Source organism: Anticarsia gemmatalis, chromosome 8, assembly GCF_050436995.1.
Source record: "Anticarsia gemmatalis isolate Benzon Research Colony breed Stoneville strain chromosome 8, ilAntGemm2 primary, whole genome shotgun sequence".
Taxonomy (NCBI): domain Eukaryota; kingdom Metazoa; phylum Arthropoda; class Insecta; order Lepidoptera; family Erebidae; genus Anticarsia; species Anticarsia gemmatalis.
The window spans coordinates 8,791,726-8,817,921 of NC_134752.1; the positions used below are offsets into that span (position 1 = coordinate 8,791,726).

The window sequence follows — 26,196 nt, forward strand, 5'->3', positions numbered from 1 at the left end:
GAAATCGCATGTACCTGGTTTTCAAAGTAAGGTTTTCAGGAGCATGTCGGTAATTAGGTGTAAGTGGCTGTAAAGCTAAAGTTCACCATAAGCCGCATTAAGTTTGGTGCGGGCTGGTAACAAGCGGTCGGTGCCGCGTGACTCACGTGAACAAACAAACAAACGGCTCCCCAGTACCGTCAAGTAGCAAACTGCTGCAAGAGCGGGGCGGCGACATGTTTACTAACTCTCCTTCCGCGTCCTCACCGAAATATTATTTTCTTTAATGGGATTACTATAAATATAGCCAGTTACTCCGTGCGTCACATAATATTATACAAAACGAGTACTAATATTCAATACTCTAAGATTTTAACAGGTTTTAAATGAACTAAATGTAAATCTTGAAAATGTACCTATCTAGTAAAGTCTAACCACGTAACATAAAAGGGTAACATTTCTAAAAATATACAGACATATTTCTAACAATAGCTTTTAGGTCAATACTTAGCCCTAACAACGCGGTCCATTGGCTAATGGGTTCGCTAATGTATGCCGAGCTATAAATAATATGGAATTTAATTATAAGGGCGCGGGCATTTTCCAATATAATGTATTAGATATGCAATATTACGACGATGAATTGAATTAAAACTGAACATAATGGAACAACCTACAGACAGCTAAAGGCATTTTAGAGTTTAAATCTCTACAATTTTCTTTTCTACTATGTAGTTAATATAATCACATTATTGGACCATTAAAATTAGTTACACAATATGATTAGTTATGTTATAGTCATAACTTTTGCTAATGTGATTTTAATGTTCCTAACACAATTATTAGATGTTATTTACTGCGGTGCATTAGAATGGACCGGTTTTAACTGCACGCGGCCGAGGTGAATCGCCTCAAAATGAAATGTGAACAGTTCCTGGCAGAGTTCCCAACCGCACCAACAAATTATACTATTGTCATTGCACACAGGCACAGAGAAACAGCTACTACGACCTTCACATCCATATAGAGTAACCAGGTTTCTCTGTTCAGTAGGTCGAAGTTTAGAAGTTTAGAAGCAAGGGAATGACACTAAGAGTTGGAAGAACAGGCTGGTTCCAGATCCAGATTATTCAAAGCCAGAGTTATCTAGCGAAAAAGCATACGATATCAATCGAGAGAAAAGAAGTGTTGGTATCCGTTTTAAGGTGTTAAATTAATTAACATTTACTCAGTCTGTCAGTCTGTGAACAGTTTGCGATCGCCCCGAAAAAACAACTAATTAAGCAAATCGAAGCAAACCAGTTTCAGCAACAAATTAAATGGCTAGTGACGACATAGTTCAAGGAATGTTTATTAATAAGTTCAATTGGAATCAAGATCATTGGTACTATGACAACATTGTATGCCCAAAGCCCTCATCACAATTTACACAACTATTTATTTAAGTTTTTATTTGTATCCTCATTTCTAATTAATTCTGTTCTCCAAATACGCATTAATGTGAATTTATTATTTAGAAACTAGCTTGTGAATTTATAAATAAACAAAGCTTTCCGATTCTTTATTTTAATACCGTTATTATCATCCTGTTCCAAAATGTAATAACTATACAATATTAAAATCATCGTTAATGAGGACACATCAATAAAATAAATTTATTTTTAACCATGGTGCTTTAAATCAACTTCAAATATCAAAGGAAACCACTGGGCGGTCCAATTTGCAATTATTTTCTGAGAAGTGTCGCTTTTATTGAGTACGTCGGAGCTTCGTGATTATAGAAAGATAATTATTAAATATACGATAGAAACTACTTCACCATAAAGTATGAGTATATCAACTACTATCTATTATACTATTGATAATATACCTCGGTGTATATTTGGGTACTTTAGGTGAGTGGCCCAGTGATATTTAGCGCCACAATTTTGTCCGGTAGCTCGACTATTATTGGAGTTACGAGTTACCACTTTTAAATGAACTGTGATCTTTAACAAAGATCAAATTCTACGTATTGTTTTCTTAAGAGAGTTGTTTTTATCACTGAGAGGACTGTAACCCTATACAACTTCTCAACATTAAGATGTCAATATCAAATTCATAAAACTGCAATCATGCATATATTCATAACAAATCTTTCGAAAACTGGGCCAAGAACATTATTGAAACATGCTGAACGAGTCGGCGTGAAAGGAGGATGAACTTAAACTTCTCTAAAACACTTTCAAGGATACTATGGCAAACAATGAACGATGTTAATCAACGATTTTCGTTTAAAGCCCGGTTTCCTAATAACTGAAACCCACCTGCTATGAAAATAACACAGAACAATGTGTTTTTCCAAGTTTTGCAGCAATAAATTAGCTCGAGAAATTCGTATTAGCGTAGCTAGTGAAAGTTATTAATCACTAGTTCTAAGTTATCATAACACGATATCTATACGATAGAGTCGTTTTCGTGACCACCCATTAATTACCAGTGTGTCATTGGCATGGCAAAACTACTGTTGCAAAATTCTATTTTTCCTATTTTATTAGCGAATAACTAGTTTCAAATGACTTTATAGTGTGTATTATTCATAAAAACAATGCATATGCACTCGCCGCTCCAGTTAGCACCGCCGTTGCTATTTTTTACGTCGGTGCTGTAACTATGCAAATGTTATTATTGTATGTTAATTCAACGACAATTTAGAACGGCATTTTACAAATTTAATTACTCTAAATGTAAAGTAACTCATACTCATACTCAAGAAAACTAAGATCTGAAACACAAAGCATAGAAAAATAAGAAAATCACTAGTCGAAGTCCCGGATTCTTGAATAATATCAATATGTTACAAATGACTTGTTTGTTAGACCGTGAGATTCTGAAAGTATGTCCAGTACAATATGTGCCGAATATCAACCCAGACCACTAGTAATTTAATTTCGGTATGACGAAATTCGTATCCACAAAGTAGTGAAGAAACTTAATCAAGAACTTGACTAGAAGACGACCGTACGATTCCAACCCAAGATTCCGTCCGTAGTCCGTAATAACTTTTGCAATCTCTTCCACCATGGACTAACTTTGTTTTTAGCAAACTTTACACTTTCCTGTAAGCTTAATGAAGTATCACGTAAATAGTTCTATACCGAAAATATTTTTGTGTTAAAGTTTTCCTGTTGTTTCTACTCAAAATAGATACAACATAACAATCTCGTTTTTATATAAAAGTAAATATTTTAATGACGTAATCTTGCTTACTTATTCAATCTGTTTATGGAAACAAGTCCATTTTAGGAACAAAGTTGCAAGTCGTTTTATTTTATAAGCATGTATTCTAGGAACAAGATGGTTGTTTGTTTAGCTCATGTGGTAATCGATAAAGAATTCTGTATCGCATACCGTTGAATGTGGTTGCTGACCTTCAGGTGCGGCCGGCGAAGTGAAAAACATGTCACGTCTAATTAACATCCAGTTACTGCTACATTTTGACGCAATAGAGAGAACCTAATTTCATTAACCTTATCAAATAAAGTATTAAACTTTAACCAATGGAACCCCTGAAGGACTGTTTAAAATTTAGAATTAAGTAAGTAATTGTATATGGTGATGGTGTTGTGTTTTTTAAACATCTAGAATTATTTATCAAAACTACCGTTTCCATAGTAAAATCAGGGTATTGACTTGAAACTAAGTTGAGCTTTTATTTAACACAGCTCTACATTGCGGTACTTCTTTTAATAAGGGTTTAATACACTAAACATTTGTTGTAAGCCGCGGAGCGTGTTTCCTGTGGGTTAAAAAGTAAGTGTAAAAATAATTAGGTGATTCACTGCTTACATGCGCAATGGTAAGGGTACTTTGACCTTTGTTTTCCTACAAAGTTCCCACGAAAACTAGAACGTTTATCTTGATCTTATGGAGACCTTTCTACGCAGAAACATAGTGCGTATAAGTAATTTTATAAACTACAAATTCCATACTCTTTACGCACGTATGCCTGTTTAACGTTAACAAGAACAATTTTAGCACACAACGCAAAATTAAGGTGTATATTTATTAATTCACACCCACGTACTCCATCGCTAATTATCCACAAAACGGAAAAATTTTAAACTTCTCCACACACGTCTCGTTTAAGGCACTTACGTTACACGTCGTATTTTTTTTACCAAATTATGTTTGCACTTGGGTTTTTTCATCAGCTTTGATCAGCTATGGGCATACGAAATTAGACAAGTAATCTAAGTGAGTCAGGCGGAACAGGCTATTACAATTAATTTGCTTGCGTCTGGCCTTTGCTTCTTCTAAGAAAAGGTGACCAATAAAAGAAAGTCTGTGTCTGAATAAATGACTTAAGATGAGGAAGGCTACGTCACATGGATAACCTTGCAAAGACTCTTGTAATAAAAATCTTGTTGGACTAAACGGTAGACAGTTTCATTAGCGTTAAAATGATGTTCTTTATTAGTTGTAGTTTGCAGTGATTTGATCGGTAAGGCGAAGTGCTGACCCACACGACCTCGAGTCGCCGCCACCGCATTCTTGACCCACACACTGACTCGCTTCGAAATTTAAGCGATACTAGTCAACACACGTAGAAAGTAACTTTACCTCGACAAAATATCTTAAACGTCAAGTTTAATAGTTTATATTCCGACCCTGCAAGCGTTAATATTCTCACCGCATCGCCTTGACGTGTGATGTAAAATAAAGCTTACCTGAAACAAAAAAAACGGATCGTTAGTAATTATTATGGAAAAGATTTGTGGGATTTTCATCGGTTAGTCATAAACGGCATATTATCGTAACAACAGGATGTTGCAGTGTTACTGGGTAACCGTTATTTAGATAACATCCAGTAGGTACTTTCCATAAAGAGGACGGTTTTCAGTCTACTGTAAATTTATCACACAATGATGGGTTTTTTAATAATATCAAAAATGACTTCGGCTGATGCGATAACAATAACATGCGATGTGAGTAAGTGCAGCACCCTAATGCGTTGCAGGCGGGTTACAAAAAGACGAAGCTGCACACAATGGGTTCATATTTCCGGCACGCGGTCATGGAGCGAGAGCCGACGAACAACTCCCAAAGATTTTCGTTTTGCACAGTCTCCTACAATGCGAGTGTAAATTAAGGCCGACTGTAAATCTGGCAAATTGCCAAAAACGGAAGAAGAACGTAGACATTAGAGATTAACCGGCCAGCTAGCCAAAACGGTTAATGGCCATTTATCAATCCGTACATCGCCAACAGATATCATAAAAAAAATACAATAATTTGTACATCGAGCTTTTGTGGTTTCATGTAATGCAATAAATGTGGTATACTTAGCTACCTACAATCTACATGTTATCAGTCATGTACTAACCAACATAAATAGAGTTAAACGAGGGTATTAAAACATATGTATGTGACAACTAACATACTGCGTATGAATCAACAGCTGTAATGATTTATGTGTGACTAAATAGAGACACTTGGAATTCTGAACGACTTTAATATGAGACGAATTCATTTCAATTAAACGAGCAAACACGGCTTCCTACAAATAAAACAAATGCTGTGTCCGTCGCCATTATACTTCGATAACGAACGAGGGTCAAACCAGAATGTGAGCAAAAAACATTTGCAAAGGGATCTAATGAGACAGTTAGTATGGGAATGGTGGCGTGTGGTACATGCAAGCACGTCGGCCAACGCCCCCACGAAATTTATCGACACCGCATCGTTGACATCGACCTACGATGAGATTTGAAACGCTAATCAAATGTACCCCTCTGAACACCGACAACAATGAGCGAGCTCACGAATATCAATTATTATTTCAAGAAACGCCCGGAATTCTAATACAAGTGTATATGGCGATGTAAGTATCATTCTTCAATTTCATAGAGAGCTTAAACCGAGGTACAACAGTCACAGCCAAACAGCAATTTGTGTAGTTTCCCTTTTGACCCGTTCCACAATAACTAAGGTGGGTAATACAGTTGTGTAGAATTCACATGGTCTGTTTTATCAACATGTCATCGTTTGAATGGAATTGATTATACAACAAACAAGAAATTTGTTTTAAAACTCAATTGCAATTTAAAATCTTTTAGCACTTTGCGTAATTCTCCGACATTTTTTTACAAAGGGGATTTCACATCCTTCGCGTTAATTGTTGGTTACTGTATTTGTTTGTATAATGCGCGATTTCTAAAAACAACATCTAACTGAACTACCGGTACAGAAAGGAAATAACACAATGTACTATAACTGATCAAGATCAAGATCCAAGCTTTCATTATTATAAACAATACATAATAAATTGTAAGAATAATATCAAGTTCTAGTTTTCTTTATGTAATGATATTATTAATTAATGCAATCATTGTCTGCGAAGCTAAGTGTTCCAATTTCATGATGCTTCGTATTTCAACACAGTTCATTATAAGTATGCGATTGTTGCTCACTAGAACGTCTCACATAAATTTTACACAACGCTGATGACAGCATATACTTCGTGATGAGCAGGTTCAATAATCTAAAAACATCACTCACACAACCAGTTCAATTGTGATGAGGAAAAGGAAAACACTATTTTGATAGCAAGGCATTCCGTCATCATTAAGTTTTATGTACAGCCATTAAATATCAAAAAAGGCTAATTAAGTAACAACTATAGACTATACCTACACGTTTTTAAACAAACTCTGTGAGCGGATATTTTTGTTTAGTGCACTTCATCGTTCCTTTTCTTTCAAGAGGAGACGATAGAGATATGATAAAGAAGCCATATGGCGGGGCACATGTTGTATAACCATCGACATTTTTATGCCTGACCCTGACCGTGTGTATTGAACTTTTACTGTGATTATCTCCCAGATTTAATTGGCTTATACTATATTAAGTCTAATGAGCTTATAATAAATATATGTAGATATGTAAATAGACACGAACAAACCGTATCCATATACCAACTAATGTTAGACATACTCATTTTAAATATTGTTATCTGTTATTGTACGACGAAGTTTATTCAACATAAATCCTAGTATTTGAATTAAAGTAGGATTACATTAGATGAAATCCGTACATAAATTCAATAACTTGGATCAGAATTCTAATATAAATCGTGCACATTGTAAATGTCTGAAGCAGAGCACGTACGACTGTAGAATACTATGGATACTAGAACTGATTATTCGATTGCGTTTCATTCAGCTACTTAAACAATGTCTTCTTTTTCGTATTACATTTCAAGACCCGTAGCGGTTTGCAATCATAACTTTTAAACTCTCGCGTTGCATGTTTAATGTATAATAGAATACGGGAATTAACGCGAACACGCATTTTACCTTAAAATGCCTAACGTTTCGGCGCAGGTTGCACTCGCCGTGGTCCCAGGCAGACTGGAGCAGCGATGACAGGACTTCGTGTATATGAGGCGGACGAATGTCCATCCACCCTCATATTTTGATTTTTCCAACCGCCACCACACACTACACTAACCGTGTCCCTATTCTGTGAGCTCACCGATTGCGAAACATAGCGAGGTTTTGTAACAGTAATCACTGGATTCCACGTCGCGGATAATTTGAAGCCGTCTTCCCGATTGAAATTTGAGTGTTTCTTGATTTCGATCGCTTCACGAACAATCCTCGAGTAGAAATGTCGTTCAGTGGAGAGGACTTGAGGGCGATGGAACTCAATCCAGTGATTAGTTCCTGCTTCGAGTAGATGTTCCGCAATGGCTGACTTGCTTATTTGACGGTTCTTAACAGCGGCGATATGTTCCTTGACCCTTTCAGCTATCGACCGCTTAGTCTGGCCTATGTAGGAACTACCGCAGCTGCAGTTGATCTTGTAGACACCTGGTGTTTGAAACGGTAGTACATCCTTCGGTGTGCCCACCATGCTGCTGACTTTTGCCCCCGGCGTGAACACTGTGCTGATGCTGTATTGTTTCAATACATTCCCGATCTTATCAGTCACTCCTCTGACGTAGGGCAAGTAGGCGGGCTGTCTGTTGACCTCCGGATGTTTACTCCGTTTCGTGATCCTGTTCCTTCGTCGACTTACGTGGTATCCGTTCATTCGTAGTACCTCCTGAACATGTTCCAGCTCCTTCCCAACATGTTCAGGGTCACAGAGGTCATGAGCTCTGTTCTTCAGTGACGTCATAACGGACTGCAAGTGACGGGGATGGTGATGTGATGTAGCGTGCAGGTATCTATCTGTGTGTGTCGGTTTCCGGTAAACACAGTGTGATAAGGATCCATCGGGTTTCGCGGCAACCCTCACATCTAGGAATGACAACGACCTGTCCGTCTCCATTTCATAGGTGAACCTCATGTTAGGGTGAATGGAGTTTAGGTGTTCTAGATATTGATCTACTTCCTGTTGACCTCCTTGGATAATGCAGAAGATGTCGTCCACATATCTTTTCCAAAGCCGTATGGTTTTTGGTCCGAGTGCCAATGCTTTCTCCTCAAAGTGCTCCATCCAGAGATTAGCCAGTGCAGGGGCAACGGGGCTGCCCATTGCGACGCCATCAATCTGAAGGTAATGTTGGCCTTGGAAAAGGAAGTAGTTGCCGTCCAAACAGTTTTTAAGTAGATCGATATAGTTAAACGGCATCTCGTTGTCCTCTAGCTTGGTCTTTACCACGTCCAAACACTCCTTAATTGGAACATTGGTGAAGAGCGACTCGACGTCAAAACTCACCATGACATCGCCCCGTTCCAATCTAAGGTCCTTAATAATCTGGACGAAATGCCGCGAATCTTTCACAAAAGACGGTGTATTTCCCACGAGTGGCTGCAATACTGACGCAACGTACTTTGCAAGGTCGTAAGTAGGAGAGGCGATTTGACTTACGATAGGCCGCAGTGGTACGTTGGACTTGTGTATTTTGGGCAGGCCATATAATTTCGGTGGTTGGTGCGACTTCGGTTTATACAGTCTCTCGTACTCGTCTTCCGTAAAAAGGTCCTTGTTGTCCTGTATCAGCGTCCGTATTCGTCGTGTTACTCTAGCCGTAGGGTTATATGATACCGGTTTATATACCTTGTTATCACATAACAAATCCCGAACTTTCTGTTGGTAATCAGTTGTATTCATCACTACAGTGGCGTTTCCCTTGTCGGCCTTAAGCACTAATATATCCCGGTTATCCCGAATAAGTTTCAGTGCTTGACGCTCTTCTGCAGTGGTATTACTCGCTGGAACCTTCGATTTTCGTAATATAACCGCAACGTCCTGTCGCAGGGTATCGGCGTCGCCGGGCGGTATTTTATTACGAGCAATCGTTTCCTCGACGCTACTGATTACACTTTCGAACGGAATTCGCTTAGGCGTTAGTGCGAAGTTCATGCCTTTGGCCAAGATGTTAATCGTAGGTTGGTCTAAACTCACATTTGAAAGGTTTACGACGGTTTTAGTCAGTGGATCGGGAACGGCCGGTGACGTATTTTTCTCGACATACCTTCGGTTGTACTCCTTCGAGAACTTACGCTCATGGGTTTCACTACACAACTCGAAGGTCCGAGAAGCCTGAAGATACGTTACCCGATCACACAAGTCGTAATCTTCGCGTGATAAACTAACACTACACTTCACATGTAACACGTATAACTCGCTATGAATACGGTTAAGCTCACTGTGTTTGTTCCGTATTAATTGTCTCAGAAGCCGTTCACTCGCGTTATTTAGAATATTACGGGAATGCGCAATGTCACTACGCGGTTTGATACGTACACACGTAGGTAATAAGTTCCAATCGCGACACTTAGTTAAAAATATCAACGATGTTTCCACTCGCGCACGTTTCCGACGTAAATATTCTAGGTCACGTATTTGTTTTGCAATGTCCGACCCGTAGCGGTTTGCAATCATAACTTTTAAACTCTCGCGTTGCATGTTTAATGTATAATAGAATACGGGAATTAACGCGAACACGCATTTTACCTTAAAATGCCTAACGTTTCGGCGCAGGTTGCACTCGCCGTGGTCCCAGGCAGACTGGAGCAGCGATGACAGGACTTCGTGTATTGACACGGTTAGTGTAGTGTGTGGTGGCGGTTGGAAAAATCAAAATATGAGGGTGGATGGACATTCGTCCGCCTCATATACACGAAGTCCTGTCATCGCTGCTCCAGTCTGCCTGGGACCACGGCGAGTGCAACCTGCGCCGAAACGTTAGGCATTTTAAGGTAAAATGCGTGTTCGCGTTAATTCCCGTATTCTATTATACATTAAACATGCAACGCGAGAGTTTAAAAGTTATGATTGCAAACCGCTACGGGTCGGACATTGCAAAACAAATACGTGACCTAGAATATTTACGTCGGAAACGTGCGCGAGTGGAAACATCGTTGATATTTTTAACTAAGTGTCGCGATTGGAACTTATTACCTACGTGTGTACGTATCAAACCGCGTAGTGACATTGCGCATTCCCGTAATATTCTAAATAACGCGAGTGAACGGCTTCTGAGACAATTAATACGGAACAAACACAGTGAGCTTAACCGTATTCATAGCGAGTTATACGTGTTACATGTGAAGTGTAGTGTTAGTTTATCACGCGAAGATTACGACTTGTGTGATCGGGTAACGTATCTTCAGGCTTCTCGGACCTTCGAGTTGTGTAGTGAAACCCATGAGCGTAAGTTCTCGAAGGAGTACAACCGAAGGTATGTCGAGAAAAATACGTCACCGGCCGTTCCCGATCCACTGACTAAAACCGTCGTAAACCTTTCAAATGTGAGTTTAGACCAACCTACGATTAACATCTTGGCCAAAGGCATGAACTTCGCACTAACGCCTAAGCGAATTCCGTTCGAAAGTGTAATCAGTAGCGTCGAGGAAACGATTGCTCGTAATAAAATACCGCCCGGCGACGCCGATACCCTGCGACAGGACGTTGCGGTTATATTACGAAAATCGAAGGTTCCAGCGAGTAATACCACTGCAGAAGAGCGTCAAGCACTGAAACTTATTCGGGATAACCGGGATATATTAGTGCTTAAGGCCGACAAGGGAAACGCCACTGTAGTGATGAATACAACTGATTACCAACAGAAAGTTCGGGATTTGTTATGTGATAACAAGGTATATAAACCGGTATCATATAACCCTACGGCTAGAGTAACACGACGAATACGGACGCTGATACAGGACAACAAGGACCTTTTTACGGAAGACGAGTACGAGAGACTGTATAAACCGAAGTCGCACCAACCACCGAAATTATATGGCCTGCCCAAAATACACAAGTCCAACGTACCACTGCGGCCTATCGTAAGTCAAATCGCCTCTCCTACTTACGACCTTGCAAAGTACGTTGCGTCAGTATTGCAGCCACTCGTGGGAAATACACCGTCTTTTGTGAAAGATTCGCGGCATTTCGTCCAGATTATTAAGGACCTTAGATTGGAACGGGGCGATGTCATGGTGAGTTTTGACGTCGAGTCGCTCTTCACCAATGTTCCAATTAAGGAGTGTTTGGACGTGGTAAAGACCAAGCTAGAGGACAACGAGATGCCGTTTAACTATATCGATCTACTTAAAAACTGTTTGGACGGCAACTACTTCCTTTTCCAAGGCCAACATTACCTTCAGATTGATGGCGTCGCAATGGGCAGCCCCGTTGCCCCTGCACTGGCTAATCTCTGGATGGAGCACTTTGAGGAGAAAGCATTGGCACTCGGACCAAAAACCATACGGCTTTGGAAAAGATATGTGGACGACATCTTCTGCATTATCCAAGGAGGTCAACAGGAAGTAGATCAATATCTAGAACACCTAAACTCCATTCACCCTAACATGAGGTTCACCTATGAAATGGAGACGGACAGGTCGTTGTCATTCCTAGATGTGAGGGTTGCCGCGAAACCCGATGGATCCTTATCACACTGTGTTTACCGGAAACCGACACACACAGATAGATACCTGCACGCTACATCACATCACCATCCCCGTCACTTGCAGTCCGTTATGACGTCACTGAAGAACAGAGCTCATGACCTCTGTGACCCTGAACATGTTGGGAAGGAGCTGGAACATGTTCAGGAGGTACTACGAATGAACGGATACCACGTAAGTCGACGAAGGAACAGGATCACGAAACGGAGTAAACATCCGGAGGTCAACAGACAGCCCGCCTACTTGCCCTACGTCAGAGGAGTGACTGATAAGATCGGGAATGTATTGAAACAATACAGCATCAGCACAGTGTTCACGCCGGGGGCAAAAGTCAGCAGCATGGTGGGCACACCGAAGGATGTACTACCGTTTCAAACACCAGGTGTCTACAAGATCAACTGCAGCTGCGGTAGTTCCTACATAGGCCAGACTAAGCGGTCGATAGCTGAAAGGGTCAAGGAACATATCGCCGCTGTTAAGAACCGTCAAATAAGCAAGTCAGCCATTGCGGAACATCTACTCGAAGCAGGAACTAATCACTGGATTGAGTTCCATCGCCCTCAAGTCCTCTCCACTGAACGACATTTCTACTCGAGGATTGTTCGTGAAGCGATCGAAATCAAGAAACACTCAAATTTCAATCGGGAAGACGGCTTCAAATTATCCGCGACGTGGAATCCAGTGATTACTGTTACAAAACCTCGCTATGTTTCGCAATCGGTGAGCTCACAGAATAGGGACACGGTTAGTGTAGTGTGTGGTGGCGGTTGGAAAAATCAAAATATGAGGGTGGATGGACATTCGTCCGCCTCATATACACGAAGTCCTGTCATCGCTGCTCCAGTCTGCCTGGGACCACGGCGAGTGCAACCTGCGCCGAAACGTTAGGCATTTTAAGGTAAAATGCGTGTTCGCGTTAATTCCCGTATTCTATTATACATTATACATTTCAAGAGCAAGGAAAAGACAAGGTCAGAGTACAAAATAGAACATTGACATGAAACATACGCGACACGTGACACAGCTTAAAGTAACTGTTACAATACAGACATTCCTCTTTATTTACGACTGCATTCCCGTGAGACAACTATTTATATTTTGCTTTACTTTAAAAATATACGGAAACATTTTATGAATTACACGCAATCATGAGGCAATGTGCCTAAAAATTGCCAACATCGTGAAATACGTAGAGCATTTATAGAACAGCTTGCCATAGCGTTGTGTGGTTTATGACAAATGAAGGACGGTCAAGGACTTGGCACTAAAGAATTTATAGCAAAAAATGAGCGAGCGCGCAAAAAAGGCGAAGATATAAATTATCATTCCTAAACAAATATATCTGACAGGCGGGCGCTTTTCGCTTTAGTGGAATAAGGGCAATTACGTCTTTAGCGGAGCTTTAACGTGACATTAGTGCACCCCATGGGAACATAACAACTGTTCCCCGCCCCTAACAACGCGCCATTTCAAGTGGGTTGCTTTCGTTTCGCATCAGTGACAAAGTTTACTCTAAACAAAATATTTCAAATGCCAACGAGTTTACAAGAAATATTTTTCCTTCAAATTAATCATCACCTTAGTCTATTCCCCGAGTGTATTTCGAAGATCTTAATTAATGCCAGTGAAGATTTTAACGTACATTACGTGCTAATGGTCTTCCCGTTTATTAGTATCTGTCGACTGAGGGAAATAGGTTAATTAGTGGGTCCTCGACTGCTCATAAAGTGAGGTTAAGCAGTCAATAACTATTCTGTAATATAAACTTTCCATAGCCTTACCGATAACAAAACGTAATTTGTTTTAATTGCGTAAGATAATATGTGAATTTAAGAAATAGCAAATAACAACAGTTCTTTTAAAACTCATGCGTTCGTTTTGTACTCACTTATCGGAAATTTGCTTTCTAATAAACTGAACATGAAGAGTCGCTTACAAAAGTAAAAAGGCAATTTCTCATACACAGAGTGCGGTGGCACTGGTGGTTTGTGACATGAAAGTAATTTGCCGATATTACTGAGATGCACCCTCCGTCCCTCCCATCCACCCAGAATGACTATATATTATACACGGCACGATAACGTTACACACGTAATACAGTCCTATAAAAGGTAAATACGGACGTAAATAGCATTTAAATATCCTTAATACCGCTAATGGATATGAAGTTTACGAGTGAATTAATCACTGCACCAATGTTTATACAGCAAGCAGATTTGTGGTGCACTCTATTACTAAGATAGATTTTATGGGAAGAATGCGCTTCGTTCTTTCACCTATTCTTAAAATGGTTGTGATAGAAAGTCTTCTCGGGAGAGCACGTAAAAAGTTGTTGATGCTACTGGTTTATAGTGTGCAACACATACTGGTATTTACTGCAGAAAAACTAATAAAAAGTAACGAAGCTTTCTTCACGGTCTTTTCTAATTACCCATCTGTTTAAATGTAAAACTGTAACATAAATAGAAGCGCTTTAAAATACTGGTAGACGGAGTTCATAATTTATAAGAAGTTAATTTGATGAATTTATTTAGATGTCTTTAACATGAACCAATGATTACGTTGAATTATTATTCTTGATTAAATATTACCATCATAAAATGAAATATGCTTACATTAAGATTGGGTATATCTTTCCTATGATATCGAACGATGATATTATTGACTTAGAAAATAAACATTGACGACACTTCTGTAAACAAAATAAAAGTGTGTTTACAAACATACACAGTTAGTAAACAATTTGTACAAATGATTGCGCTATGCCCGTCGGCTGTTATTCTTATCCTTCTCTTTTGAACTATGGATTTTGACGTTAGGACATCAGAAACACAATATAACAACACAAGGTTGTGTATCTATATAAAGAACTTAATACTGCATTAATTGCATGAAATATAAGTATTTCGTTACTGTATCAAAGTATAAAAATCATTCAAGGCTTTTCTGGGTGCTTGCTTTTTTGTTGTACCTCTCACTTCTAGTGCTAGAAAGTGACGGATGATCGATAGAATAGGTCAAAAATATGTTTGGTAGTTACTTCTCCGTTACATTCTGGGGCTAACAGTATTTATTGGCGTTTCCCGGAACGACACGGTAGCACTTAAGGCCATCGCGTATTAGCTTACTAGACCAGTTACTTTAGTGTTTACTGTAATGGTTACAAGAGAAATCACTTAGAAACCTAAGTTTCTTTTCAAGTTGAAATTACAATAGCTGCGATTAAAGACGACCACAGACACGGACTAATGGCAGTAGAGAAAATAACCTTAATAATGAGTAAGTTAACAAAAAATATAAAAATAATATGCTGAAGACACGACATTAACAGCGTGATTTGGAGTTAGCTTGCATTAAAATACAGATTTTATCATCGCCAATAAATAATCTTTGAAGAATGAAATATAATTATCAAGGAATGACATTCTAAAGAGCATGCTATCGGTTAGCAGCTTAAAATTTTCCATCGTATTAATGAGAATTATAGGTTATCAGAATCTCATGTTTTTAAGTAGTATCTAGTGGGCAATGTGTATAATAAACACAAGGTAGAGCAGTTCTATAAATATAGAATCGTGCGTCACAAAAAGATACGAATCCAAACAACTTAGTTGTACTAATAACTTAATGTTGTGATATAAATTAATTTACGGGAGCAAATTATAATCTCGCTAGTCGCTTAAATTATGTAATTAATTAAGTTTATCAGAGCATACGCCGTTGTTGAAACTATGATAACTGTCATGTACATCAAAACAACAACGTAGAGTGCTAATTAATCGTGAAATTTGGTTAACTACGTGAATTGAATTAGCGTTAATAGAGTTAAAAACAATAACATAACGGTGTGTGAATTTGTATAATTCCCTCCTCCACTGACAGGTTACAGTATTAAATTTTAAGAGCCCAATTAACTTTTTAACAGTAGTCTGTTTAATGAATCATTGGAAAATCCAGCCTGAGATAAATATTTGTATTATCATTTCGGATTCAAACATTCGGTTATAAAGTACAGTTAGCTAACAAGATCAAGTACTATTGGAATAAATCTTGTTTAAATTTTTATTTCGGATACAAAACAATTTTATATATCTTTGTATAAAGCCAAATTCTATGATTCGTCTCGTCTCTAGAGATTAGCTAGTCATCCAGACGCAGCATAAATTATTATACTTTCACGACCCTGAACAAATAAAGGAATAAATAAAAATCAAGTGGAAATAATTCAAATAAAAAGTCAAAGCATCTTTTGATGTAGACCTCCCTTGATGATAAAGCAATGCGAGTAAAACTAGTCTTGCGAGTCAGTGACCGCATGCGTGCAGTTCGCGGACCCCTTCCCCCTGTTCCCCGGGCAAGGTCAACCCACCCTTCCCGTCCTTACTTAAACGCTATTCTTGGAACGGTCCCATTCAAACCGATACCGAATTCCAGGACGAAAATGTAATTGAAACATAACATAACCCCTTAGGCCAACAATAAAGATGCTATTGTATTTTGTTTAATGGATAATAATTACAATATTTAATCTCTTACGTAACGATGCCGATGGTAATTACACAGTTCTTATCGTTAAGTAATCGATCATAGATAATGTCTGCCAATGAAATTTCTTCGGTCTATTGAAATTTTAGTAAAATACGAATACAGTCATAGCTGTACATTGGCAAAGTATGACTAATCGCTTAGATTTGCTATTTGGCATATTAGAGCAAAGGAATAGGATCGCGAGAAAATTCACGGTCTTGTGTGAATGTGTAAGGCATGCCGGCGATGTCACGCAAAGAGCGGCTAATAAACAACATTATCACTTGATGACGCAAGCACTTGAAAGGTCATCTTAATTCCCCGCAAACACGCCAGTCTTTACTCGGAAGTACTACAAATTGGTAAAACGTTGTTTGCATAACAGTTTCGCGAATCGTATTCGACCTTAGCTAAACTATGTTTTGAAATTTTGAATCAACATATTTGACTGTCGGCCGAGCCAGAATGCCAAGTCAGCTTTGAATTCTAAACAAAATATTATCAATGACTTTTGTTGTGTTTTATGTCCAATATTGTGTCGTATTTTTCAAGCTAAGAGATTGTTTGTTCACTTAAGCACACTAATCTTAGTAACTACTTCTTCAGTATGGTCTATCACTAGTAGAGTTTACCTTATGATCCCATGCTAGCTATTATCCAAAATTTCACATAAAAGGAACACCCTATCTCTACACAATGTATTTTATTGGCTTCATGCATGTACGTTTACTACAAAAACCATCATTTTCCGCGACATAAATAAATAGGTTCAGACTGAGAGTGACAGGAATAAATGGTTATTCTGACCTAATACTGTCGAATCGAAACCCTTATGGGTTTACCCTCAGTAATGTTTGACATTGAGAAGTCTCTTTACAAGAAGCGGTTGACCCTACATTTAATCATCGATTTTCCTAAAGTATAGAGATCGACCAACAGTAACGATTTATATAAATGTGAAAATATCACCGTCGCTACGATATGAAGAATACATACATATGCTTACATTTAAAAGAATTTCATGATCTATGTTCAATTTATATTAGAGAATAGTGAAAGCGTTACATAAGCTGTTTTTATAAACATTTAACACCGAACAAAATTTACTTTCGTATTTGCTATATTAGCTTTATTCGATACCTAACTAAATTGGATATTGCTTGTAGACGGTATTTAAACTCACAAGCAAGAAACCTGTGTCTAATGCGCTAGTCATGAAACGCGAAAAAACTGCAATTCTTAATAACTACGGTAAAATTGTTTAATGTAATGACGTGATTATAGCCGGTAGAAAATGTCGCAAACATATAGATTTTTATCAAGCTAATTGTACTTCAATGTTCGTGCTTAAAAATCAACACGTATGGAACTACTAATACTCCTGGTTTGATATACATCGTGGAAGTATCACGACGGAATTCGTTTATTGGCACTGATACTTGTTTACATTTCCTTCTAACGATTCAGTAGCAATTAGGTACAAAGAAAGTTTTATATTTTTGGCAATCTTTTTATGACGCAATGTCAAAATGCAGCATCAAAGCCTAGCGATGCCAACAGTTAATATTTATTTTGCAAACTTAAATAAATATAACGTTTTGTTATTTCAAACAAACTAGCTGGAATTGAAAGATAACATCGAAAATTCGAAGTAAAATTCTGTTTTGCGTAATGTACTGAAATTTTCAGAATAACAGTGATAAATACACAAACATTGACTTTTGTTATGGAAACACAAAAGAGTACATTTTTTCTATACCAACATAATGAACCAAATACCACGTGCATAGATAGTCTGGTACCTAAATAGAAAGAAATACACAGTATGTCATGCCTGGCCGGATCTTTTATGCAAGTTTTTTATTCCCCGAGTCACGGCAGGTGAATACGTCACAGCATGTAAAATAATTTGGATCAAAACTGAAACACCGTGTGAAACTATACGTAACAATCGTAATCCAAATGCGAAAACCGAGTTAAAAATTGTGATGTAATCTTACGCAACTGTGTTCTCGATGAATCATGAAACTAGACTTAAGATACAGAATTTTATATTGAAAAAATACTCCCCAGTAGCGAAAGTATCTACGTTAAAAGTCAAAGTTTTGAAGCCTTAGTTCAACTTTGACTTTTCTAACGCCGTTAACATGGCTTTAAGTTAAGAATGCGTTGTAAAAATAAACGAAGTAGCTGGGTTAGGAACCTAGACTTGTAAAATGAATCAAGCCCCGTGACGGTTGAGGAAATTCCTACATGCAAAATTAAAGTGCTGGAGCAACGCAAACAAACCGTTGCTTGAACAAAAGACACATTAGCATTTAGTGACGACGCATATGAATGTCAATAATGGTCGATCATGATGTGAACGGCTATGAATTCGACTACAAATAGTAGGTTAGCAATACCACAATACAATGAGTAACAGAACACTAATGTGCTTGCTGTTTATATGATCATGTGTCATTTAGTTTAATACTAAAGGGGCAAATGAGCTAAAGATATTTCATTGTATGCTTACTCCAGGGAAACAATAACCGTATTATTTGATGTATAATTTAAATAATGATTAAATTCAATTCAAAATAATTTATTGATTTTTGCTTCCTTTTTTGATGACTTGTGTAATTTTATCAATACAATCATGTTGACAATAATGATGATCAAACCGGACACGTAATTCATTAGTTTTTGCTCACTCAAAAGTTATGGTTGACTGAGCTGCTATACAAGAAAAAATGTGGCTTGTGAACTAAGTATTTTAACATAATAACTTCCAACTGCGTACACAATGAAAATTTAGAGTTTTTCTTTTACCGTAATATTCACGTGAAACGTGTGCCAAGTTTTATACATAAAATTTTAGTAGTTTCCATAATATGAACTTTCAACTTTCAAACGTTGGCAAACAATTACTCAACCTTTGTACGGGTTAAAAATATTGTAAAGACAAAATACCAACTATCTTATTCAATCTACTTATAAATATGAACTACACAGTATTGCATTTTAAATAACTGTCTTTTCTTTGTAAGTTCAGTTTTGGTCAAGTTTTGATTAGCGTTCAAATTGGAAAGATTTATTGCTTCTCCAAACGAACGTCGGTGATTGAACGCTAAAATTAAAAATGAAAAAGAAGCATTTATAAAACAAATAACAATTCTTCTACGAGAAAATTGCTCGATAACTTTTTCAATTTGGACCACAAAGGGAAGTTAAAAGCTAATTTACACAGGCGGTGAACGGTCAGATCGTAAAGCGTAGTTGTAACCCGAGGTATAGAGATGTAGACGCCACATGTCCATTGTTCCCAGACCACGCATGTGAACTACTAGGTCGTACAAACATTGTTATAGTTAAACATACTGCTGCAGTTTGTTTAGTGATGTCACCATTGATAAATGTTTAAACGGTAGCCGTTATTTGATACTGGATTTCGAAATTGGTATGCAAAGAATATCTTTGTAGGCGAGCACGTGCGATCCTTACGTAGTAGATAAATCTAAGCGATAAGACCAGTCTGTTCGATTTCGAAATATTGTGCGTAGGTACCTAATCAAATTTATCAATATTGTAGTATCTTACAATTAACAAGAAAAAATAAAAATGATACAATGGAATTATTTGTTTACGTTATTATCTGTTATTGTGTAGGCAGCAGATAATTACCGAAAGGCAAAATATCGGCGTTGTTATTGAGTAGGAACGTCAATTATCTGTGTACTGCAAATATATTTTACCACAAATATTACAACTACGCAACATAACAAGGAAAATCAGTAATCTATCCCGAAATCCCTAGTGATTTTGTCCCAACTAAATCTAATCAATTTATGTAAAACCCAACCGGTCAAAGTAATGAACAACAGTATATACGCTTGGTGTTTAATTAATAAAATCCAAACAAATTTTCCATGCCTGTGTGGCTATTATGTTACAATGTCCATAGAATCTAAGACCCTTGTAAACATACAGTGCAAACAATACGAACGTTCTAGTTAACAGTGTATTGTTGAAATCACAAATCACATTTTGTACGGATTATAGCAAATACTTGCATTAGAAACTCAATTATTTAAGTGTTCATATGCCAATGCCGGTCTAGGATAATCGTAGATCAAGTCAACTGTCAAATGGTCCAGAAGAACTTGTGGTAAACAAGGTTCTAGGCTGCAGTCTGGTGCACCAAATTTTGACAGTTTTACAGGCAAATAGATAAATGCAATCGTTCATTAATTATATAATTATATACTTAATATTAAAGTATATCAGGTCCCCGTGCCGCTAATAGTGAGTAACGTATAGTGTAATGTTTTTGTTAGTCACCAGTTCTAAGTTAACCCTCATAAACAGTAATAAATGATTGGATAATATTATTATGGTCATATTGCATGTCTAAGAAGTTCTTATGCTAAGTTATTTTAAATCCCAAAATGACGTCCTACTTTTAACTTAATTACAGTAAAACAATATATTAGTAATTATTTGTCTAGATAAGATACCCTCTAATTGCGGTTTATTTGTTCTTAATTAGAATGAGTTTACCTAAGTAAACAAATTCTGACGAATTATGAATCATAACCGTGTTGTCGTGTTTTCGTGGACGTTTCCGTTTATCAAGCGGTATTGTACCAGATAATGCAACGATGAATCATGGATATTTGACAAATACTACACCATACTATTTCTTTGCAACGAACATTTGTTTTATCGCTATCGACTGATAAAACCCATGAAATCACTTTTATTATCGTCCAAACTAAAAACATAGTTGTTTTGCCCGGCAATCTAATATTTTGAAACGTTTTATTTTATATTACCTACATATTCTGCAATGTTTTAATGTTGTTGTAATAATTTAGTTTATTACTCTATTAGGCGATGGTTTTCAACATATTGAAAAAATTGTTTAGTCATCATTTTGCACGCAGACGCAAAGAGCGTGATCGATCCAGCGCATTTGGATACCGGCCAATTGTGGTCTCCAGCGCAGTGTGTCATCGCGAGAAGACTTTATTCATAAATACTATCGAAGATGAGATACAGACCAGTCTAGTGACCGTTGTAAGGTCCCAGGCGGACCGGGTCTTGCCCCTCGGTTGCGAGCCATCCTTCCGCCTGCCCAGCGAACCGTAACCTGATGGTACGGCGGTCTCCTCGCGTTTACGACGCCCGCCACCGCGTCTCAGAGATGAAAACCAGTTGGAGACAGATCCACGACGCTCCGGTTCGGCCGCTCCCGGCCCGGCCTTGATGAACATTACTTCACAAGTGCCAGCGCACCACGCACATTACACTCTTACACACCGCGAGCCTCGACCACACGAACACCAATATTAGAGAAGCTAGCAGCCACAAGGATACCTATTAAGCCCACGACACATTTTAAAATAAATTTGCGGAGTTTTAGAGAAGCAAATAAAGTGGAAAAGTGGATGATTGCGCGTCGCCGGACCGTATGTATGTATCGAACCTACATGGAATTACTTGCCAAAAAAAGAAGTGAAGCTACACAACAAAGAAGTACATAATGCGAAGTGCACATAAAGCGGCATCGATGACACACCTGATCATAGTCGTCGTCGTAGGTGCGCGTTGCGCGGGCGCAACGTACCAGCAGTGGCCACCACAGCGCGCCGCACAGCAGGCGAACATGCAAACACATCCCTCTAAGGAACGCACTAAACTGAAGATAGTCGCGGGCGCCACCGGTCTTTGGCACCGTGACAATTACATATACCTACATAGATACCGCTTTATCTTTCTGCACGTCTGTGACAAGGCCGTCGTCACAACTAATTTATGTTTCTAAAGAAAACAAATAACAATTACATAAATATAAGGTCATAGTACCCTCAAGTGCCGCTTAACTACCCACTTATTTAATTGAAATTTTTATTAGAGCACAAGATGTGTATCGACTCCTATTAGTTTACTATTTAGTACCTGACTTTGAACTAGTGACAAAATTGCAGGCGGAAGAAAATCAAAACAAGAGCTTTATTATGGCTGTGCGTGTGGTAATACTTGAAGAAAAAAGTATAAAACTGAAGTTAATATCGTTATAACTTTGTACTATGGACAGCACTGTTATCGAAGTTTGCAGTCACACTACGGAAGCGGTAAAGGAAATATGATAAATCCATCGCGAACATTGTCCGGTTCCAGTGAATATCGCGCCTCGATTCAAAACAAGCTCTCATTCAATAAACTGCATAAGCTTTCTTATTCGTATTTTGTTTTTAAAATAAAAACAACTTAAGTACTTTAGATTGTGTTTTAAAAATTGGATGGAAAACATTGTCATTTTCGTAAAACACTCATGATTTTTATTTATGACAGGACAGATTACTAAGAACACAAGTGCGCAAAGAGAATTTTGTGAAATATAATGGGATCAAATAAAAAAGCTCGTGTCAAGACCTCAACAATGTAGAGAACCTCGTCAACACAAAATGGAGAGCCTACATCTAAACACATAAAGTAAGTTATGACGACGTATTTGCGTAAATGGTTAATTATAATGCAAACGGCATTAGTGTTTTTATATAGTTTACTTGATTAAACGCCTGATGTCATAGTATGATTACATATTACGTGCAGATTAACATTAGTGAAGGTTAACTAGCCTTAGGAATTTTACAGTAAACAACAAGACAACGGTAAATGTTTGGCTTCCAACTTTATATAGTTGACAACGCCTGATAATTTCGCAACTCGTGTGACATTGACTGAGATGTCGAAGAGTTAGACCGTTCTAAAAATACAATACCATAAGTGATCAAACATAATAACAAAACCCCCAATGTCCGACGACGTAGTTATAGCAATTTCCACTTATCCGCCTTATCACTACCAACTTACGGGAGATATCACTAACTCGTACACGATATAACAGAAAAATCACACGCTTTAAATTTTTATTCACCTTATTGTTTGTTATAACTTGTATTATTACACACAACACAGCAGACTAAAGCGGTTGTGACAAAATAAAAGAGTAGTAAATCGACAGAGGGGCGACACGTCACGCCGGTGCCGCGGCCCGCCTCGCACTGGCTTACTACCAGGCTCTGTGTAGTAAGCCCAACCCAAGCATTGACGGCTTACGTCAGAGCAGTCCGCATGTGTCGTATTGAATGAAACGACTAGGGATGGGGTGTTTGGCTTGCGCGATAAACTTTTAAAAATACAACAGATCTCATGTTTGAGTAGAGGATACTCCTGATAATGTCTGAATGATGTTTAGGTTCTTATCTCTATTATCTTACGTAAGTCGTAATCGTCTTTTTTATAGAAATGCGTAGGAGTTAAGTATAGAATTTAAATGCCTTTGTCAATAAGATATAGTATTTATGATTATAATGTTTAAGATATTTTTTATTAATGTTATTTCTAGAAACCAGGAATGTAAATAATATAAAACAATAGATGTCTGTAACATCTCCTATTTTATATTATTTTGCAAGCCAATAGTCTTGGTGTCTTATTCGAAATATTTTTTATAAATGGCTAAAACAACTCATTGCAATAAAATTATAGGCTAAGTAATAATTAATTCCAGACTCCAAGCACACTAAATTAGATGGCATGAAAACGCAAAGCTTAAATTTTCATACCTCATAAAATAACTTCCAATAAAGTCATGGTGGTGCCATGTGTAAATCATAATTTTTATCTTCAATATAAAAATTATGATTTACATATGGCAGAGAATATAATATTTAATTAGTTTACTATACAGAACAGAAACCTGAAGTAACATTTTGCTTTAAAATGTAGTAAGCTTAGTTTCTACAAATTTTTTAACTTTAACAAAGTGTTTACACTGTTATATTAATGTTTATGATATTTAAAATATCTTAAGGTAAAATACTTTATGAAAAGTTTTTACTTGGCTATTGATTTAGTAACAAGTGTGGGATATCCATTGAAGTTCTTCTTACTATTAAGCATAACTCATAAACGCACCAAAATCTCTCTAGGCTAGTATTCACATAAAGCCAATATTTAGTATAATGAAGTGTAACAACTTTTGTATCAGACAGTTTTTAATATGACCGTCACAAGTGATTTACAGCCCACAAGAACAAAGATACAATAGTTCTAAAATCGAAAGTATACAAAGATACATCATCAAACTACACAAATAATGAAGCCTTCTTAATGTACACAACAATTTAGCTATAATTATGTAGTTAGATAGGAAATAGATTCAATTCAACCAACCAACAAAACTGTATTTCATAATCTCTAATGAAAAACAAAGAATAATTAATATTATATTGATTGCATTAACCAACCTGCTTCTGATAACTACACCTTCCTCTTACAGCAATCATTTACGAAATATTTGAATACAAATGTTAAGTTCACCTGTGGTACAGGATTTGTTTCCTCAAATCGGTATATTCATGTCCAGTATTTTAAGAAATGGTTTCAACAAAATTTATTTGTTTAGAATAATGCATTGTTCTAAATATGACTCAAATTTATATTTCATGATGAAGCATGACACATACCTCGCATTCTTTTTTGCATTACATATAGTTTTCAGGTACTGTTTTAGTTGAAACTTTATGATAGGTACAGTCCAATTCAAACTTCACTGGTATCAAAACAATCCTGTACATGAATTAAAGTGGCGATAAGGGTACTACGTAATGTTTAAGTGCAAATGCTTATTCACAGGTGAGATGATTATCTATTTACCAGGTACAGTGAAGCCAAGCAATTTGATCGTATGTCACTCACCTGGATTTCTAGCAGCAGTTCTGTTTTCCGACGTCGTATATCAATCAAAGTCTTTTGCTGCTCAGGTGTCAACTCTGAAAACAACGGTACAGTGACCATATATAAACAGAAGTAATAAAAACCTAGCCATTGAGGTCATGTTATAATTGGAAAACAACTTGTTCTACGTCTACAATAGTAATAACACTCTAAATTACCGGCATGAGTAAACGGATCACCATGATTACTTGCAGCATTGTTTCCTCCAAGGGACAGATTCTCAAATTCACTTATCATTTCTCAAAATATTTAAAAAACAGTAAACAAAAGTTTACATCGTTGTGAACTGACTGGCCGCCATATTTATTTACTACACTGGACGGTTGTGTTGCCTACTCCTACGCCACGCCATTCTTTACAGTTGACGTGAATTTGACAGAACCCACGCCATGGATAACGTTATGAGTATTTTATATAACCATTTAATAACGCAACTGTCTTTTGGTTATTTGATTACAGTTAATTTTAATTTGTAAATAATGCGTGATAATATTATGACAAGTAAAACTAACTACATATTTTTTTTTTTCAATATAACGAGAATACCATCTGCTAGTTGAAAGTGTGAGTATCTACCTACCTTATTATAGAACAGAATAGCACGATAAAATTGAAAACACGAGTTTAAATCAATATTTCAAAATTTATAAATTAACACAAATAAGAAAAGAAAATTAGACACCTAAAATTCACTTTGACAGTACCTACTACATGTATTTCATCAAGTGTCGAGAATGTCAACGCTTCTAGTGTCCACAACGAACTTTTTAAGTTTCGGAATTTTGGTACAAGATAAGGTTGAAGGAGTTTTCATTAATCTGAACATCTTAATTAACCTAGGAGATAACTTAAGTAGACCTAAAAATACTATAAAGCAATCTAAATAGATTTTTCAAATTATTTTTTGCTAAGATAAAAAGAAACCGAATTCGTCACTCAACCGCATAGCCATCCTTCGTTAGAAACATTGCTTTGTGCTTTGGTAAAACTTCAA

The 26,196-nt window shown here is 37.3% G+C and overlaps 1 protein-coding gene across 4 annotated transcripts in view; it reads right to left on the reverse strand.

The window, feature by feature from the left end:
* The window catches only part of step (cytohesin steppke), a 46,759-nt gene extending 21,229 nt beyond the window's left edge, over positions 1 to 25,530 (reverse strand). Inside the window, exons 1-2 of one of the 4 annotated variants that reach the window (XM_076117564.1) lie at positions 25,361 to 25,530; positions 25,164 to 25,237 (exon numbers count right to left, since the gene is read on the reverse strand). In XM_076117564.1, the coding sequence (XP_075973679.1) occupies positions 25,164 to 25,237; positions 25,361 to 25,439 (153 nt within the window). In that variant the 5' untranslated portion in view covers positions 25,440 to 25,530. Of the gene's footprint in view, positions 1 to 21,457; positions 21,774 to 21,975; positions 22,218 to 23,273; positions 23,479 to 25,163; positions 25,238 to 25,360 lie in introns of those variants that run through there. The other 3 variants (XM_076117562.1, XM_076117563.1, XM_076117565.1) reach the window with 3 other exon arrangements.
* Positions 25,531 to 26,196: the final 666 nt, after the last annotated feature.